The sequence below is a fragment of the Vulpes lagopus genome, chromosome 6 (genome assembly GCF_018345385.1).
Source record: "Vulpes lagopus strain Blue_001 chromosome 6, ASM1834538v1, whole genome shotgun sequence".
NCBI lineage: Eukaryota > Metazoa > Chordata > Mammalia > Carnivora > Canidae > Vulpes > Vulpes lagopus.
Genome location: NC_054829.1, coordinates 134,277,804 through 134,296,750, shown reverse-complemented (window position 1 = coordinate 134,296,750; position 18,947 = coordinate 134,277,804). Strand labels below are relative to the sequence as shown.

The window sequence follows — 18,947 nt, the reverse complement described above, 5'->3', positions numbered from 1 at the left end:
TGTGATTTTCTGAAGACTAGGTAAGTCTCAGTTTAAATCTTACTCACCTATATACTTAAAATGGACAGGCACAGAATATTGTACTGAATAAATGTACTTCTTTAACTCTCATGTTTCACTTTTTCGAAACCCAAAGGCTAATGGCAGTTTAGCTGTCAAATTCTAAGTAATGGCATAAAATAATTAATCCACGGGAAGTGATTCTGTATTTTGTTTCAGAACAGAATACAGACCACATCATATATAAATAAGGGAGACACGTGGAACTCACAAGTAGTTCATAAGCTTAAATACAACAACGCATTGATATCTAAAAGTTTAAGAGAATAATGCAAAAGGACAAGACTAAATATTATGTATTATCAAATTCAACATGCTGCTGTTAATGGCATAACAAGTAGACTTACTGTGTCTATGGAAAGACACAATGGGAAGACACACATTATGGGAAGCATTCACTTTAGAAATAACATGCTAGGAAGCTTTATTTACAACAGCAGTAGTACTTAAGGCTCTTCTTAAGAAAAAAAATCACAAAATAAATAAATTCCCAATGCCCCATCCAGCATGCGGTGCTGAAGTACATACCCTTTCTTCTTGTAGCAAAGTCACCTATGGTTTGTGAATCAGTTCGCTCTAAACCATGGGGTTTGGGTCTTAAAATTTTAGGACTTTGACCTAATTGGTAAAAAGAAGACTCTCTTAATATAATGTTATTTTTTAATGGGAAAAATGGATTCTGTAAAAAAAGCATACAGAGCCCTGAGCAGAAATGTTACAATCTCAAAAGCATAAACAAAAGTTTGTGGAAAATATTTCAATCTTGTTCAGTATATCGTTCATGCTCGGTACAATGGAAAGAAGAAGTTGCATGCAACAGTATGACAAGCAAAGTATTTAAGAGATGGTAGGGTTTTAGTGGGATAACCACACTGGTTAGTGGTTGTCTTTATTTGGGGAAAGGGAGGAAAGACATGTGCCATGTTAGTTATTCCTCTAACATGCCTTAGAAAACTGGATCAAATAAAAAATGATAAAATACCTCAGTCAGACCTCAAAGTACATCTTTTCTTCAAAGTCTGACGTCTGATAAGAAAGTACCAAAGCCTACTTCCCTATAATATTACTTTCTTAATTTAATGTAGGTATTTAAAAACCCTTAACCTAACTTACTCCTTCACCTCCTGACCAAGGGCCCTTCTAGAGGAACAGGTTAACGCTACACTGTTTGGTAATCCAAGACCAAAACCGAGACCAATGTTTGTTTCCCTTGGATACTGACTGGCAGGTGCCAGGCAACATCATTTTGTGAGGATGAGAGGTCTTAATTCTGGAAGTGACTGTCTAGCTTCGATGTTAAGTGTCTGAAAACATAGATTCAGTCGCCCTCGTTTTCTTTTCATGTACTCTCCCACACACAGGTACTGCTGGAAAGCCTCATGAAAAGTAAAGGGTTAACATCCTGCAGTGGCCTCACTTTTTCCCATAGGAAGCCTGGAGGCCGGAGTAGAAATATCATTTAAATTAGTAACTTAAGCTGCTCTCTTCTCAGTGGCACCAAATTTTCTTCTTTTTTGGCATTTACAAAACTGAGTCGACATCTATTAGATGGCAGAATTAGAATTTGCTGATTGAGTGTCAATATCTAGTACCTTCTCTACTGCAGGTTAAGTTTCTTAAAGTATGAATCTCTAGGTTATAAAACGTGACAATTCTCTAATGAACCAATTTTCTAAGTTAGGGAATTAATACATTGAGTTCATTCAGAAATGAGGCAGGTATAGTTTAAAATGTGAGTGAGAAATGGGGCTGTGCTCCTACCCCTAATGCTGAATACCTATCCAGGGCCCACGCTGGCAGGGCACTTTCCTAAAAACAACGGAGGATGTCAGTTTTTTATAAACTCCCCGAAACAATGTACTTTCCTTCAAAAAAAGTAAGAGGCGGAGGGTAAGGGTTGCTACAAAAAAATATACTTATTTTTACAGCTAAAAGGCTTTTTTTTTTTACAGATCAAATCTAACTTCTTCATTTTATGGATGCGATAACCCTGAAGAATGAAAGAGGTTAAGTGACTTGCTTGAGTCATGACATTAATTACGGAGGCAAAACGAAGGCTTCCCCCTAGCCGCCTGCTGGCGTATGCTCCTGTGCTGTCTGGCTGTTGTACCTCTCTATCCCCTTGGGCAATCGAAAATCCCAGGAAACCGGTGCTTAGAGGTCAATTTTGAATTGCTCAGTTCAGTTCGAGATCTTACATCTACTTGAATGACAGAGAGTTTATCCGTGAGCGAGGTCAAGTTTAATATTCACTTCTCAGGGCGGCTTCTGGTTCGTCGGTGTTCCCTCAGTGTGTCTCTGTCCTCCTCCTTTTCTGAAAGACTCACTTTCATTAGCTTTTGGCTTCCTCTTGATTTTTCACTCTGCTTCTCTCCCAGCAGTCTCCCTCGGCATTTCTTAACTCCGCACTCCTGGTATCTCCATCTATGCTTGTGGTTAAGTACTCGAGGTCCTGGGACTGCCAAGTCCACTGCCCGTGATCCCGCTCCATTCTCCTGCTGTCTCACAGACCTCCCCAGTGAGCCTTCTGATGCCTGACCCTGACCTGATCATCTCCTCTCCAAACCAATTCCACCTTTTAAGCATTTTCAAGGGTACTCTTTAGTTTTCTTAATAGAAAAATACTGTATCAAGTGAAGTTTTTAAAGTGTTGTTTATAAAATTTACATGTACTTTCCACTCCATGCAAAGCTTAAGGTTAATTCTGGGACAAAAGTTGCAATGTGGAAGCGTGGCACTGAACTATACTGAGTCACTTAGGCATTTTGTTAGCTTTATTTCTTTATACCCCTCCAGACTCAATTTAACATTGATGTTCCAGACGGAAATGAAAGTCATACCCAAATGATGGCTCAGTACTACTTATGAGGACGGGAAGGTAAAAAAAGGCCCAAGGTGTCAGTACACTTGTCTCAGCCCTGCCTTCTTCTCTACTGTCTACAGGCAAAATCTGGATGTTCTCCTGATTGTTGAAGTGTGAGTATAAAGAGTAAGAGATGGAAATAATAAAGTGAAGGCAAAAATAAACCAACTTTGGAGATACACTGATTCTCAAATTCGAGGTAACTCACTGGCGCCTCAACTTTTAAATCCAAGGCAGTTCACAGCTTGGCTTTAGTTAGACTACCTCTGAACAAAGAAACCAACATTATGTCATTTAACAGAGAGCCCCACCTAGGGGCGAAATCCGCACTGTGCTTTAACCCTTCTGGGGGTCAATCTCTGGATCATGCGACTTGCTCTCTAATTCAGAGTACAGGTTGCTAATTCCTTCACCCAGGGTTCAGCTCCTTCTCTGGACACCCTAACCTACACATTTACACAACACCCCACAGGGCTGCTCTGCAGGTGTCACGCTACCTATTCAAAACACAATTTCTGGGATCCCTGGGTGGCGCAGCGGTTTGGCGCCTGCCTTTGGCCCAGGGCGCGATCCTGGAGACCCGGGATCGAATCCCACGTCGGGCTCCCGGTGCATGGAGCCTGCTTCTCCCTCTGCCTGTGTCTCTGCCTCTCTCTCTCTCTGTGACTATCATAAATAAATAAAAAAAAAAATTTAAAAAAAATATCAAAACACAATTTCTCCTCTGACTCATCACAAGCCCACTTTGTTTCCTCTATTACCAGTTGCCCTCGCAGATCTCTTCACAAAGTCATCCTAGATTCCACTTTTCCTCTAATCTTTGATAAATTTTGTATTTATAATGACAGTATGATAGTCTGTTTTCATGTACCTAAGAAAATAAAAAATCTGCAGGTCTGAAGTACTTTCTTAAAACCTTCCTGTTTTTAATGTGTACCTTACTTACTTGGTTTGTTTTCCTGAAAGTGATGAGCTCACACTGTATGGCTAAATAACCTCCGCCTATACTCCAAATGCTTTCAAAACTTCAAAAATCCCTGTGAGTCCTCAAGTTGAGGGACCACATGAGAGCCAGGAAAGGGGTTCTGTTATGCCTTTCCTCATTTGATCGTTTCTAGACCAAGGCATTAAGAACCCTGGATTTGGAAAACTCTCTGGGGGAAGATGCTGCAAAAATGTGATTTCTGTAACATTTTACTTTAGAGAATACAGTTTCTTTCCCTATCATATCCTTAAATCGTGGAATGAGCTTCCTAGGCGCCAACCTGATCACAATACCTGCCTGCATAAAAACCCTTATGGTGTAACTCATAATAAAGTCCTAGCTCATTAGCATGGATTATAAAACCCTCAGGATCGGGCACCTGCAAGGCATCTGGCATTTCTTCCTCCATTCATACTCTGCTCCCCTCTTGCCCAATCTTATTCCCTCCCTCCACTGGCGACTCACCCAGGCCCAACTGCCCTCGTTTAAAGGATCTGGGTATGCTGTTTATTTTGCCTAAAGGAGCCTCTGCCATCCTCCCCTCCTCCACCATCACTTAACTGCCATTCACCCTCCCAGGCTTTCCTCAGGCGAGGTTAAGTAACAGTGCCAGAAGCTTACCTCAACCACAGCCCCTTCCACCACAATTATGATAACGTGTTTACTTTTCTCCATCCTCCAGCAGACGGTGAGCTTCTTCAGAGAAGCCACCTTTTCTTCCTGTGTTTAGAGACCCAAGACCTAGCAAAGGGTATATCCTATAAATTGGTATGCACTTAAATCTATGTTGATGAGCTGCTGTTCTCTTAAAGCTAGTGGTGTTTAATCTGATCAGTATCATAATTTTTGTTTGTTCTTTAAGTGGAAAAAAAAAGAGCAACTGTTCCAAAGTTGATCATCCCATATATGGTCAAGGCAGTCACATGAGGTCATGTTTCAAATAAGCAGATGCAATCTTTTTTTGCAAAGTCCATACACTATTAAGTATTATTTTCACAGGTACTGCTTATATAAATTCAACACAAAGTGGAAAATTTATTTTCTGTATTATTACCAGTTTAACTTAGCCTAAATTATTTACTCTTCTACAGTTTTACAGATTATACTATTTCTATTACACATCTCAAAAATCAAGGAAGAAGAAAGATAATTCACAACATTATTATCCTCTGATAATTCCAAAAAGTAATGCAGGTAGTATACTGAAAAACATTTACATTTGTTTTAATGGTCTGACTATGTTAAGAAGAATATAATAAAGATACTTATATAGCCGAAGGTAAAGAATATTTAGGAGAAATAATCTGCATGTAAATGCTATGCTGTAAAAATGCACTCCATTCTCTTTTTTTAAAAGTTTTTATTTATTTAAGTAATCACTACACCCAACATGGGTCTTGAACTCAAGACCCTGAGATCAAGAGTCGCTTGCTCTTCTCATTAAGCCAGCCAGGCACCCCAAAAATGTACTCCTTTCAGCTGTATCTGTATTTAAACTGTTAACATCAAACCAAAAATCTGACTTGAGATTCAGACTTCGTAGTTGTTTACTAAAATTGACTTATATTTACTAGTGTCATTCATCCATTTTCCAAACATTTATTATAGTATAAAAGTTTTTTTTAAAAAAGCATTTTAAAAAATAGAAATAAAAAGCATGTTAATTTTTAATCACATTCAGAAACTTCATTAGATCTCTTGGAAAAACACCTAGAGGAAATTTGTCAACTGCCAAAAAGACCCATCTAGGGAAGCTCATCTGGACTGGTCTTGTGGATGCTTCCTATACCGAAGTGAAGACACATACCTGAAGATACTTTAATCAGACTAATTACAAAACCACCAGAAGTAAACTTGCACTTTTCCAGAATCAATACAATAACTAATGGCCAGAACTATTGCAGAAAGCGGTGGTTGGACAAGCCAAACAAAACAAAGTATAAAGATAGTGTCTGAGGATCAAATGGCTGCCACACCATGTTAGGAGACTAGATGGGGTAGGGGGCCTACCTAGGTCAATGCAGTCGTTAAATATGGTAGATTCAGGTAATGACCTACTTTAAGAGAAGCCACAACAGATATCTTACAGAAGTTTCTAAAACTTTATAGACTTGCTTTTCAATTAAAATGTAACCTTCAGTCGAAGTAATGAAAACATAATTTGTCCTGCCTTTACAATGACTCATCTGCTTTTCTATATTTAATATATGTGAATTATGCTTTTTTCTTCTATTAATACACACAAAACTTGGTTCATAACAAATATGATTGTGACAGAAATAGTAGGGGTGAAAATATAGCTACCACAAGTTGGATGATGGGCAAAAGGGCCCATGAAAATACATTAAACATAAGTGTTTAGAGCATCTATGTATATTTGAAGCTTCAATTACTCAGAAGTATTCAAAAAAACCTATCTGTATTACTAACTACAGCAGCTGACAGCTATAATTGGGGGGATAAACAAGACTAGAATGTCACTCATTTACCATAGACTCTTCCAAAGAAGACAATCATGGACCTTGGTTACAATGGATGTTGAACTAGCTATTTTGGGCTTTGAAACTAATCAAGCCATATTTGATAGAATCCGGTTTGCTAATTATGAGGTTTAGTTAATAAGAGATAGTGGAATAGATTGAATCATGTATTTAACGTCACAAAATTTGGAAGTAAAACAGACTCATCTGATGCTATGTGTGAGAAGAATTTGGTGAATAAGACACTTGTTTTACAATTTTTTATTTTCAATTCTTTATTTTAAAGATATATTTATTTATTTCAGTGAGAGAGAGTGAGTGGGCATGCGCAGGGGAGAGGGGTTCGTGGTGGTGGAGGGGCAGAGGGAGAGGGAATCCCAAGCAGACTCCATGCTGTGTGCGCAGCCTGACATGGGGCTCAATCCCACGATTCTGAGATCATGACCTGAGCCACAATCAAGTGTCAGATAACTGACTGAGCCACCCAGGTGCCCCTGGTTTACATTTTTAAAGATAAACTGCTCCAAATTCTGAATTTGGGTTTTCATTATGTTTTTCTTGAATAGCTATAACTTCCTAAAGTGAGTTGACAAAGTTTGCTAGGTTAAATGGTTTCTCATGCTTTCTCTTGTACCTTATTTATTTAAAAAGTACAATACTAAGGAAAAGCAAAACTTTTTTTTATTACTATGATTTTAGTAATCTCCAACATTTTGCTAAACCTATATTCTCCTTGATTTTGTCAAAACCTGTTATTTTATTCTAGGTGTTTTCTCAGTTCATTTTGTATCTCAGCATAGATACAAAAAAAAAAAAAAAAAAAAAAGAAAAGAAAAGAAAAAAAAGAAGAAAAACCAACAACCTGGCTAGTGAGCTCAGGATTGTCTCTCAACGGTTCATTTAATTTTTTAAAAGACTGAACACAACCTTCAAAAGTAACCAAGAACCCACTTTGTTCTGTTTACTCTAAGTCACTTTAGGTTGGTTTACAGAACTAGGGCGTCTACGGCCACACACGTCTGATCTCGGAAGCTAAGCTGGGTCGGGGCTGGTTAGTACTTGGATGGGACAACTCTAGGGCAATTAATTGCTAATGTACTAGAATATATAGCACTTCCACTATATACACAGGGAGGTATAATCATACAGATGACATATAGCATACATGCTGTATTATGATATATTCCATAATATGAGGCACATGAGCTCTGTGAGACCTAGAGAATTACTAAAAGCATATCATTGTGATCTCAAAACTTCTCTAACATATACATAGGGATATCTTTTCTGATTCTTCATTATGCCTACTTTGTGTAATTATATTGGGAATTTTCAAACTGTGTTCTGCAGAGCCTGAAGAAAGGAAGGGGCAAGCAGAGAAGCACAGCAGGAGGACCCAGCACTTTGTACACTTACCCTAACAACACCACCTCCACATTTATGGAGGCCCTCTAGACATAAAATTTACATTTAGGAGTTAAAAAGTAGAGAGCTGCTGGGGTGCCTGGGTGGCTCAGTCTGTTAAGTGTCTGACTCTTGGTTTCAGCTCAGGTCATGATCTCATGGGTCATAAGACTGAGCCCCATGTGGGGCTCTGCGCTTGGCAGGGAATCTGCTTCAAGATTCTCTCCCTCTGCTCCTCCCCACACGCATAATCAGAAGGTCTCTATCTAAAATAAGTAAATCTTTAAAAAACAGATTTGCTGCTAACGTGCTAATACAGAAAGATAAGAGCTAGTTTAGCATTAAAAGTGAGTATTTCAATATTGCATAGAGTTCATGACACTTGGACCTTAATCCCTCAGCAACCTGTGAACTCACTTATAAATCTATGCATGTCTAAACATACTTTTGCATTTTGTATGCAAAGAAAATGACTAACAATGCCTAAACAGATTTAAAGACAAAAGAGGACAAAGGAAAAGTTGTCAAAAAGCCTGTGATGCTCACACCCTTTCTAAGATAACCATCCCTGATTGCAATACAGCCCTGCTGCTGGGGCTGTCTGGGTGGCCATGGGTGTTATATACATGACCATCTCCCCAGCTGTCAGACCACAGGTGGGCAGCTGACCAGCGGCAGCCAATCTACAGGCTGGCCTACAATCCACCGTAGAGCCTGCGTGAAAAGACAAATAAGACCCATCAGATTCTCCGTGAGCCCTCTAACATGAGTGAACAATGATAGAGGCAACGCCCGGCAGATACAAGAAGCTGCACGCATGTAAAAAGGGAGCCAGAAGGCAGAAGTGAGGCCACAAAGGGGCGTTACAGGCCCCAGCTCCTGGAAGGCAGAAGCCACAAAGAGGATACAGCGCAGGAAACAGAAAAGAAGGAAAGAATGTGAGAGAGAGCAAAGCAGATGCAAAGCCTTCCCACGACAGAAATGCAGACAGCGGGACACAGTGATGGTCCCCTGGGAGTGCTTCTGTTTCTAGTGACTTTCTCATTCCAGCACAGGACCAGCCTTACTTCCTTTACTTAAAGGCAAAACACAACAAAACTCATTTTCTTCGGATCCTCTGAGTCTCAGACTCTGTTCCCCACAATTGGAACTTAATTAGAAATATATTAATGATCTAAAGCCAGGTTAATGAGAAATTTAATCCGATATTGCATGCCCTTAAAAAGCTATAGACAGCACAGGAGACTTCAAGTGTGCTGAATTTCCCAGAAATGGTGCCAAGTCATCACACAGCCAATATACTAACTTATTTGGTTGTCAAGATTAAATCACATTAACAGCATGCTGCAACACAGCTAGTTGTCTGCGGTTTAACCACTTAAACCCAAAATTTAAAAACCTGGATCTGTATTACCAATTTTAAAAGTTTCCTTTATACTAAATTCTTAACAAACCCTAGAATTTAATGTTACTTTATGAAGGCCAGTATGAAGGAACAGACTAGAAGCATCTATACCGCAGCAAAGGCAGAATAATATTTAAGAAGTTGTTATATGGACAGACTGGAAAGATCGTACAAGCAACCTCATTGTTCTTAGAGAATTACGTCAAACGTACTACTGATCTCTAGTCTGATTGGATATCCTGTACTCTGGAGAAGAGGTTACAAAATAGCAGCCAAAGACCACGTCTAGTCTGTACCAGTGTTTGCTTTGGTCTGCAGTATTTTTTTTTTTTTGATTTTTTTGTTTTTAAATTAAACAAACTGATCAAACTCAAGAATCAAAAGATGATACACACAAGAGATGAAACTTCTGGCTTCTCCTGATACATCAGATGATTTCCCTGTGTGGGCCCACAGCAGACTCACAAGTCAACAAAGGACTACCGCCCAGGAGCACTCAGTTACTCCATTTGGAGCGGGCAAGTGCATTTGAGTTTCTCTTAATTTTCTCCTGTTGTTTGCCAAACCTTGTGAGTATTTTAGTTTGTAACCTCTGCTCTAGAGACAGGAGACAGAAATCTCACCTGGGCATCGACATACAACAATTATTAATCTACAAACAACAATACTGCACTAAAAACAAGTTTATGACTAAGGTACTATGATGTACTTCAGAACTTCCAGTCTTGGGATCCCTGGGTGGCGCAGCGGTTTGGCGCCTGCCTTTGGCCCAGGGCGCAATCCTGGAGACCTGGGATCGAATCCCACATCGGGCTCCCGGTGCATGGAGCCTGCTTCTCCCTCTGCCTGTGTCTCTGCCTCTCTCTCTTTCTCTCTGTATGACTATCATAAATAAATAAAATTAAAAAAAAAAAATTAAAAAAAAAAAAAAAAAAAAAGAACTTCCAGTCTTGATTCCATTTTGGATTTAATGACCGGTAAGTGCAGCTGGCAACACCCCTGCCCCCTGCCCCTTGCATTGCACCGTGCCCTCCCTACCTTTCCTGTCAGGCTTGAGGTTCCTATCCACGGGAGGTGGTTCACAGTCTGCAACAGGAACTGGCCTTCGGGGAGGGGTCTTTGGGCTGGACCGGAAGCCCATGTGAGCAGGAGGAGGAACTTGCATTCCGAATGAAGAAAAATCAAATGTTCCTGGAGTCATTGGCACATAATTTGCTTCCTGAATTGGTTCCGTAAAACTGCTGGAATGTTGTCGTGGAGGAGAATTGGGATTCATTGGGACGTAATTTTCATCCAGTTCTTCACTTGATACACTTCCCACTGTCAATATATTTTTGATTTTCTAAAACACACAGATATTTCTCTTAATAAACACAAACTATTATCAAATGTGAGAACACGATTCTAAGTCACACCTATTCATACGGATCTGAGGGGACTTTTATCTCATGACCTCATTTAGTCTCAGGGCACTGAGTGTGGAGATCCTGACAATGAAATGCATTTGATGACACCAAGGTCAAGTATACTTACAAAGTGGTTATGGAAGCCTTCAAGTGAACTAGACCTGTCACTTGGAAATGTTCGTGGGATATCATAGCAGTCTTGAGAACTACCATCTAAAACAGAAAACAAACGATCAGCATTTCCTCCCATTTTTACCAGTTCTCAGGGTTTTCAGAATGGTCTCTTCTCTCTCTTCACACACATGCATGCGGGTATGCATGCACACACACAGATTTTTAAAAAGACACTAACAGAATAATATCTTGAAAGGGCGCATTAAACCACCGGCAAACGCAGACACTCACTAAACGCTAACCAGTAACAGCATTTGATTATGAATGTCTAAGTTTGGGATGAGATGGGTTATTTAAATACTACTCTTTTCTCGTCTTCTGCACCACCTTGGGTCTAACTCATATTTCACTAACCCGTAATAAGATTACAGAGCCACTTTGAGATGGGAATTAGAAATCGGTGCTGGATGGCTGAGTCAAATCTCCACATTAGTACTCTTCATGATGCATCAAATCTTTATTTTCTTTAGGACTGGTGGGAAACTCTACCACAAAATATAGAAACGTTGGCACGTAGTTTTTAGGGCATGCGCATCTTAAACTCTGGCTTTCTATTTCTAGGACTTTAAGAACCTTAGAGTGTAACCCAGACTGAACTTCTCTCCTCTGAGGTCGGTAACTTTTGGCAAACTCTAGGAGATGGCATATGACTAAGTGAAGTGGCTAGGGTAAGGGGAGAAAAGATTCAGAACTTTAAATAAAACCAAACAAAAGCAGAATGGCATGACTGGAACTGAGTATACTCGTTAGACACTACATACAAATTGCTTGTCGAGGAAGGAAGGAAATGGAGCCCAGCAGATGTGACACAGAAGCGGCCATAATGGCACACAAATACAGGAAAGGGATGACTTGGAGAAGCTTTGTGGCTGCTCCATTTCCTGTGTCTCTGTCCCAGCAGAGAGTCTACCCACCCAGGATACATGGAAAGCAGGAAAGAGGGGTGCACACTTCCTGAGGCAGGAAGGGATCTCTAAGGCCATACTTCTTCAGGGATGAAAAACTCCAACTCTTTCTCCCTCCAGCAGAACATGCACTCAGGCGCACGCTGCATGCACAAACACCCTTCCCAGGATCTACTGAGACTCTGATATCTTCACTACATGAGTGGGTAACTCCAGAGCTGAAGGAAGAAAAGGACTATCATTTAACATCATACTATGCTGAAAAGAACAAATATTCAGATGCACAGATTTTCTATCATTAACCTCTAACACAGTAGAAGCCACTTAGAGCTGACCTTTTCGCAATTTGTTCAAATCCACAGTGGAAATGGTATTACTACGTGATGGTGGCATCCCTGCTGTAGGGATACAGTAACTACTGTCAGTATCTGAGGCCGTGCGTGTGATACTGCACGTTTCCACAGGAGATCGGTCATGAGCTGGATGTGGTTTCGGTGGCCGAGGAGGAGGAAGATCTGGAATAGTGTCTAGCTTTGACGTCTGTCCCAAAGTTCCTTCTGGAAATGTTCGTGGAATCTGGTAAGTATTACCAGGTGTTGGAGGAATGTCATAACTAATAGATACATGCCTCATTTGAGTCTCTACACTTGATGTCCCAGATGGGGTATTAAAAACATAGAGTTCTCCATCTGCCTCGGTACTGGATGGAGACACCTTTGGTAAAACATCGTGGGAGTAGCTCCTGGGCAGGTTATAAAGGCTGGAGTCTACAGAAACAGAGGCAGCACGAGACGGTGGAGAGTCATACATCATTTGCTGCTGAAAAAAGCCATTCACTCCATGTTTGCTCTGGGAGGAAGCAGGATTTTTATGAGAAGGGACGTTATCATTGCAGTCTGTTTCAGAAGAGGTGGATTTTGCAGAATCAGCATGTGTTCTAAATAAAAATTGTTAATGACAGAAAATAAAACATGGTGAAGACATAAGACTACATTTTAATAAATATATTTATAGCTCAGCAATCAAAATACATGGCTTTTCTCATTCGATTTTTTTGTGCGATCCGTAAGATTTAAAGCATGAATGCTTCTTAGTTTTTATGATTACACCAGACAACACAACCACCACCACAAAACCACCAAAAGCATTCTCCCTAATTCCTGTCCTGTCCCAGACCACACCCCCAACGGCACCTATTAAATCCACACATAAAACCCTGATCCCTGAGGCACTAGAATTAGAAAGGTACACAACTCCGAGAAAGGAAAATGATTAAGGCATAGACACAAGGAAGAGCATTTCCTCTGAAGAGCATGCAGAACCCTCGGGCCAACACAGTTTACCAAGTAGGTCCACTGCTCCTTACTCAGCCCACCTCTGGCACCTGCTGTTCTGTAAGACTGTGGGATTGCAGAAATTCAATGTCATCTACAAGGAGGTGGCAACTTGAAGGCTTTTGTATATCTTTCTTTCTACTAATTTTCTGTAACAAACATTTAGCCAATACTATAAAGATGATCAAAATATAAGCCACAGAGTTTGCAAACTCCAAAAAAAAAAAAAAAAAAAAGAAAAAAAAGGAACCTTGAGAACTCTTGTTAGAATATATTTAATGTTTGTGGTCCATTCCTAGTCTCTGCCTTTTGTGGTATCACAAAATTTGGGCAAAATCCAGAATGAAGCTAACAATAACAGCACACTGTACTTCCTTGATGGTTAACAAGATACCTTAACTACTACTGTGAGTGTTGTCCAAAGTCCTGTAGGAACTTGAACTTAATCTTTTAAAAAATAAATTGTGATAGTCTTTTTAAGGTCCGATATTCCCTGATTTCTTAGTACCACCTGGCACTGTATATCACACTTGTTCACTGAAACTCTCCACCTCTGGTGTCACAGAGCCCATAGTGCAATATCCCTTCTCTCTCACTGATTTTTGCCTTGTTCTGCTGACTGGTTCCTTCTTCCTGGGTCTCCACCTGGGAACAGCCAACAGAATTCAGTCTTCTGAAGCTTTACCACGCACATCATTTAAAAAACCTCCTTTCTCATACCTTGACTTTCCACTGAATGCTGACAACTCCCATCTTCTTGCCAAACTCTGAATCCTGTATTTTCAAACCATTCAAATGTATTTCTACCTGGTTATCCCAGTGTTAACCTTGCTTGTGTGTGCCAAACCAAACTCAACTTACTTCTCAAATTGGTTGTCCTTTCTGACTGGCCATTAAAAGAAATATCTTTATCTGGATACTTGAGGCCCAAAACGTAATCAGCTTTGATCCATACTCTTTGATTTCCACCATCACTCAGGCACCAAGCCCTTCTTCTAACAAAGTTAATTATTTCCCTGCTGCATTCCCACTGTCACCATCTTGTGTTCAGGTCCAGATCTCTGCTAAGATTCACACCAGTAACCATCCTAAGAAGCCCTTGCGGATCTCTTTCCTCCAGTGTCTCCTCCTAATGGACTCAAGGGACCACATTACTATATTGCTGTAAGGTCAGTATCTTCAGGATGTGGTTTCCGTATTACTCATCTACTTTGAGAAAATCTTGTTAAGGGTCCCAACAGGCTGTGAGAACCAAAAAAAAGCCAACAAGCCACTCTACTTGGTGTTGAGGCTACCATCACTGGCTCCACCCTCTACTCCAGGCAGGCGCTCCTCCTCACCTTTCTCCCACCCTTCACTCTCACCTTGCCTTTCCTTCAAATAATTCTTATGCAGATTGCTAATGACAGGGTCCTTTTCTCTCACCCAATCTGGGTAGTTTAAAATCCTATCCTTCCTTTGAAGCGTTCACCCTCCACCTTAAAAACACTTGCACTGTCCGTTTCAGGAACTTCTAATGAGCCTACGCATATTCTAAAGTTTGCATTTCACTGAATTCAAACAGGTGAATTAAGAGAAGCTAGAAGTACAATGAGTAATAAGTACCCTGCCCTTGGCTAGCTTGTAGTTTGGTGAAGAAGAAGTTAAAATATCAAGCTACTTCTAATTCTGTGATAAAATACAGACAAGGAGGCACAACCAGGATGCTAAGAAAACCCAAACAGGCATTTAGTTCAGCCTGGGAGTTTGGGGGGAATGTTTTCTAGGGAGTACATGCCTGAGCTGAGTCCTGCAGGATGAATCAAAGTTTGTGAGGCAATGCTCCTGCTGTCATCTACAAACACTTAACGCTTTGCACATTCTGACTCCTTCACAAGCTCCACTTGTAAACTCTGAGGGGCTGTATCTTATGTAATTAGTCTGTACCTTCACAGCACCTAGCAAAATAGTGGGCACATAGTGGATACTTAATAAACATTTATCAATTAATTGTCACTTCTGCAAAATATAGATTCAAAATATATCTGAGCAAGGATTCTGAGAATAATTTCCACTACAATAGGAAAGCTGTAATACCAATCACTGAAATATACCATATAAAAAGAAAATGTTCTAAAAACTGCCATTTTGCTATTGGCTTTTTAAAAGCTGATGTCGAAAAAATAATTGTGAATCTCCATAATAAAATCTTAGTTAGTAGCACAGGTAACAAAGTTGCGAATGTGTAATTTTAAATACTCACAGCAAACAAGCAAAATCAAGTTAGAATTTGATATTATTAACTAGTGTTGATTTATAAAAAGATTCTTTTTTTGCTCTTACAGGTAAAATCCCATTACAACAAACATGTAGAAACCCATCTATGGAATGTTTGTATTCCATTATCTCAGAGAATAATTTGCAGTAACTAAACCGTGGTTCTTGACAAATTCTATATAAAAACTGAAGGAGCACTTTGTATGATCTTAGCCCAGTAACAGACACTTTCTCCATGAAAACAACTTTTTGGTATAATATGCTTAATATCCAATCATTCTGTTTAAAAAAATACCTTTCACATCTACTATGCAATTCATTCCCACTTTTTTATATACTGCACATCAAGGTGTAAACATCCCAACATCACTACTATCACATGGCTGCTAATGGCAGAAATGGGCTCCTGGATCTTCATTTTCTTGCTCCAATTCTCACCGTTACCTCATGCCTTCCAATTACTAAACAACAAATGACAAGGATGACCAAATTAAAATATCACACAGCTTAGAAGAAAAGAAGGGAGTAGGAATGAAGATGATGGGGAAACCAAGGATTTGGGAAAGGCTTTACGTATAATACCTTGGGACAAGCACTGAAATCCATATGCTTCTTCTACTTAAAAATGTATAAAGTCAGAGTAAGCTCTGCTTCATTGCTAGGTATGATGGTCAGAGTTTTAGTTTTGAGCGATATATTGGACCTCATAAAATTTCACTAAAACCCAATTTGTGTATCCTACAGAATTTGCTATATTGGGATTTTACCTGTATAATTAATTTCTCACACCGATCCAAAGCAACCACAACACACTCACTGCAATGGAATCGTTTTGCTTTCAAAATCTTCTAGTAGTAGGTATTCCTCTCCTTCTTCAGAAACAAAAGATGACCCTTGGCTGGTTTACAATCACATAAGAAATGGAGCAAGATCACCATTTATAATCAGTGAAATCTGTTAAGCAAGTAATACTGTGAGTCTGCAACAAAGACTATAAAACAGGAGACAGATTTCCAAGAGAGCCTTGTACGTACAAGTGTTCCTTTGCCAAGATAGTAGAGAACATGTTTCTTCAATAAATCTCCTGAATATCAAAAATGTTAGAGGAATATACCCTGAAATATAATAAGCCTAAGATATAAGCCAATATAGTTGTGTTTCTTTTAAACCTTCAAATCAAAATTTAAAAAGTTTAAAGGTAAGACTTCTAAGTGTGCACACACTACACACATACACACTCACAACACGCAGACACAGGCATCTGTGGTTTACCTGGTGGGTTCAGGCTTCTTGCTTTGACAGTTGATTAGCAAGAGGTAGTCTTGAGGATCCTCCTGGATGCCAAGAGTTTCTAGGTGTGGTGGTAGGTTAATTAGCTGATACGGAGGAGGTGGAACACTGGAGGATGAATCCACCTGGGTGGATGGTGGCGCTGTATTTACAGCTAAAGGTAAATCAGCTGGAGCTTGTATGGAGCTGCCAGGTGGCTTCACAGGATCTGCAACACCAGAATGTGACTATCATCATCTATCCCAATTAAAGAATTTTTTCTCAAATAAAGCTACTTCAAAGTTTGGAGATAAACTGTTTAAACACACAAAAGCATGATAAATCATGACAATGCCAGTTGAAACAAATACTACCTAAATAGCAACATTATACAGGTAATAATTGGCTCTTGTCAAAGAGATCTGAAGAATAGGGTTCTTTTGTCCAGAGGCTGTAATAAAGCCATGGTTAACTTTGCCTTGAACAGTCTTTAGTTTTGAGGCTACCGACAATGAAGATGTTCTATCATCTTAGCACAAGAGAGAGATTTTTTCTATGATAAAAAACAAAGTCAGGGTGCCTGGCTGGCTCAGTCAGTTAAGAGCCTGACTCGGTTTCAGCTCAGGTCATGATCTCAGGGTCCTGGAGTCAACCCCTGGGTTGGGCTCCACACTCAGCAGGGAGTCGGCCTGAGGATTCTTTCTCTCTCTGCCCCTCCCCACCATACTCTCTCTCAAATAAATAAATCTTTAAAACAAAACAACAAACCAAAGTGTTTCCCAAGCCAAGCCAACTTTCCAAGGAGGTCCATTTTATTATGTGGCATCTACAGGCACAAGGACTACCTCTTTGTCCCATCTTTATTTTGCTATTCACTTTTTTCTTTCTACTCCTCAGCAGATTAAGGAGAAATAGGTCTAATTGTGGGATTCATGTTCTGGGAAAGAACTGGTCTTTAAGACATTTCCTCTTCCCTTAGCTTATAGCCTCAAGTACCATTTACTGGATTTCTGTAAAAAATTTTCATGCAAAAGGGGTTAGCAAGTAAAGAAATAATTTATTAAGCACTTAACAATGTTCTGAGAAGACCTATGGAACTAGCTAAATTGTTTAGAGTGAAGTAATCTGAAAACAAGTTGAAAACCCTTTGACACTACCAAATAAACGTGGAGGAGCCCAGAAGAAAAAAATTCTGTTCGTCTGGTTAGGAATACAAGGCTACAAATCCAGAAAAAGATAAATGCTCATATATGAACAAACAAATTTGTTTACTGTGTCAGAATAGAAAAGTATCAGAACTCCTACACCTCAGTTTTCCTTCCATGTTGTAGGTGCTCACAACTGTTTCATTTACCCAGTGCAAACTCACATAGCACTTTCTCTATGTCATGTTGGAAGAAATTAAGGCAAAGGATACTTCCAAATCTTCAAGACCCATTCAACTGAATGTACAGTTTGGAATTTGCTCCTTAAGAAATATCTGAGCCCTATTAGATGCTAATTAAAAGTCTGAAGACTTCTTTCCGTTGGAGAGTTTAGCCTGAGTAAATAAAAGTTGAGCTAATTTCTAACATTTTTATCTCTGTTATGCTGCATGCACTGGCAAATCTTCATACAAGCTCATCTAATAAAATCGAACATTCTATGCCAGAAATTTATTACTTATATCTTTCTTATTTACAAAATGTGAGAAAAGAAAATGCTGAGAATAGAATAATATTTTGGCAGGGCATTTATGTGACATAATGCTATGATTTCAGTGGGAACTCATAAATATCTTATTATGTCTAACAGATGTTGATTAAATATAGTATATATAATATACTTATGAAATAATGTTTTACTCTTCTGACTCAATTACAAATCTAAAAGATTCATTTAAGGGAATTTTAAAGGCCACAGATTAATCAGTGACTCAGTAAATCCTTTTGGATTGTTAAACTTAATAGAACTATGAAAAATACTTACCTTTTAAAGAAAAGTCTTTGGAAAAACATATACAACATTGAGGAGAAAAAAAGCAGAGTGGTCAGAAAGCACTTACTATACCCTACAGGCTGTATTCACAAACATAATTTACATACTTCTCTTTTTTATACCACAGAGGTGTGGTAAAATTGTACAACCTCATTCCATTTTTAGTTCTGACAAAAACAAATGAAACTCAACACTGAAAATACATCACTCCGTAAAACAATATGAGAATTCTAATTTTCCACTATAACTCCTTAAGTTTTCCAGGTGGCTATTTTTATAGATACACTCGCCCTTTAAATATATATATATTTTTTTTACTTTGATAGCTATACACTAAATGAACTGTGTGATTCATCTTAGGTAGGAAAAGAATCACCCAGCCAGGCAATCACATTTGTCTGACCTTGACCTTGCTTTATTAATACAATG

The 18,947-nt window shown here is 39.3% G+C and overlaps 1 protein-coding gene across 5 annotated transcripts in view; it reads right to left on the bottom strand.

The window, feature by feature from the left end:
- The window catches only part of GAB1 (GRB2 associated binding protein 1), a 117,747-nt gene that overhangs the window by 11,838 nt on the left and 86,962 nt on the right, over window positions 1–18,947 (bottom strand). For 2 of the 5 annotated variants that reach the window (XM_041757913.1, XM_041757917.1), the window contains exons 3-8: window positions 16,545–16,770; window positions 16,090–16,170; window positions 12,018–12,619; window positions 10,731–10,816; window positions 10,236–10,539; window positions 589–678 (exon numbers count right to left, since the gene is read on the bottom strand). In XM_041757913.1, coding sequence (XP_041613847.1) covers window positions 589–678; window positions 10,236–10,539; window positions 10,731–10,816; window positions 12,018–12,619; window positions 16,090–16,170; window positions 16,545–16,770 — 1,389 coding nt within the window. The remainder of the gene's footprint in view (window positions 1–588; window positions 679–10,235; window positions 10,540–10,730; window positions 10,817–12,017; window positions 12,620–16,089; window positions 16,171–16,544; window positions 16,771–18,947) is intronic. The other 3 variants (XM_041757915.1, XM_041757914.1, XM_041757916.1) reach the window with 3 other exon arrangements.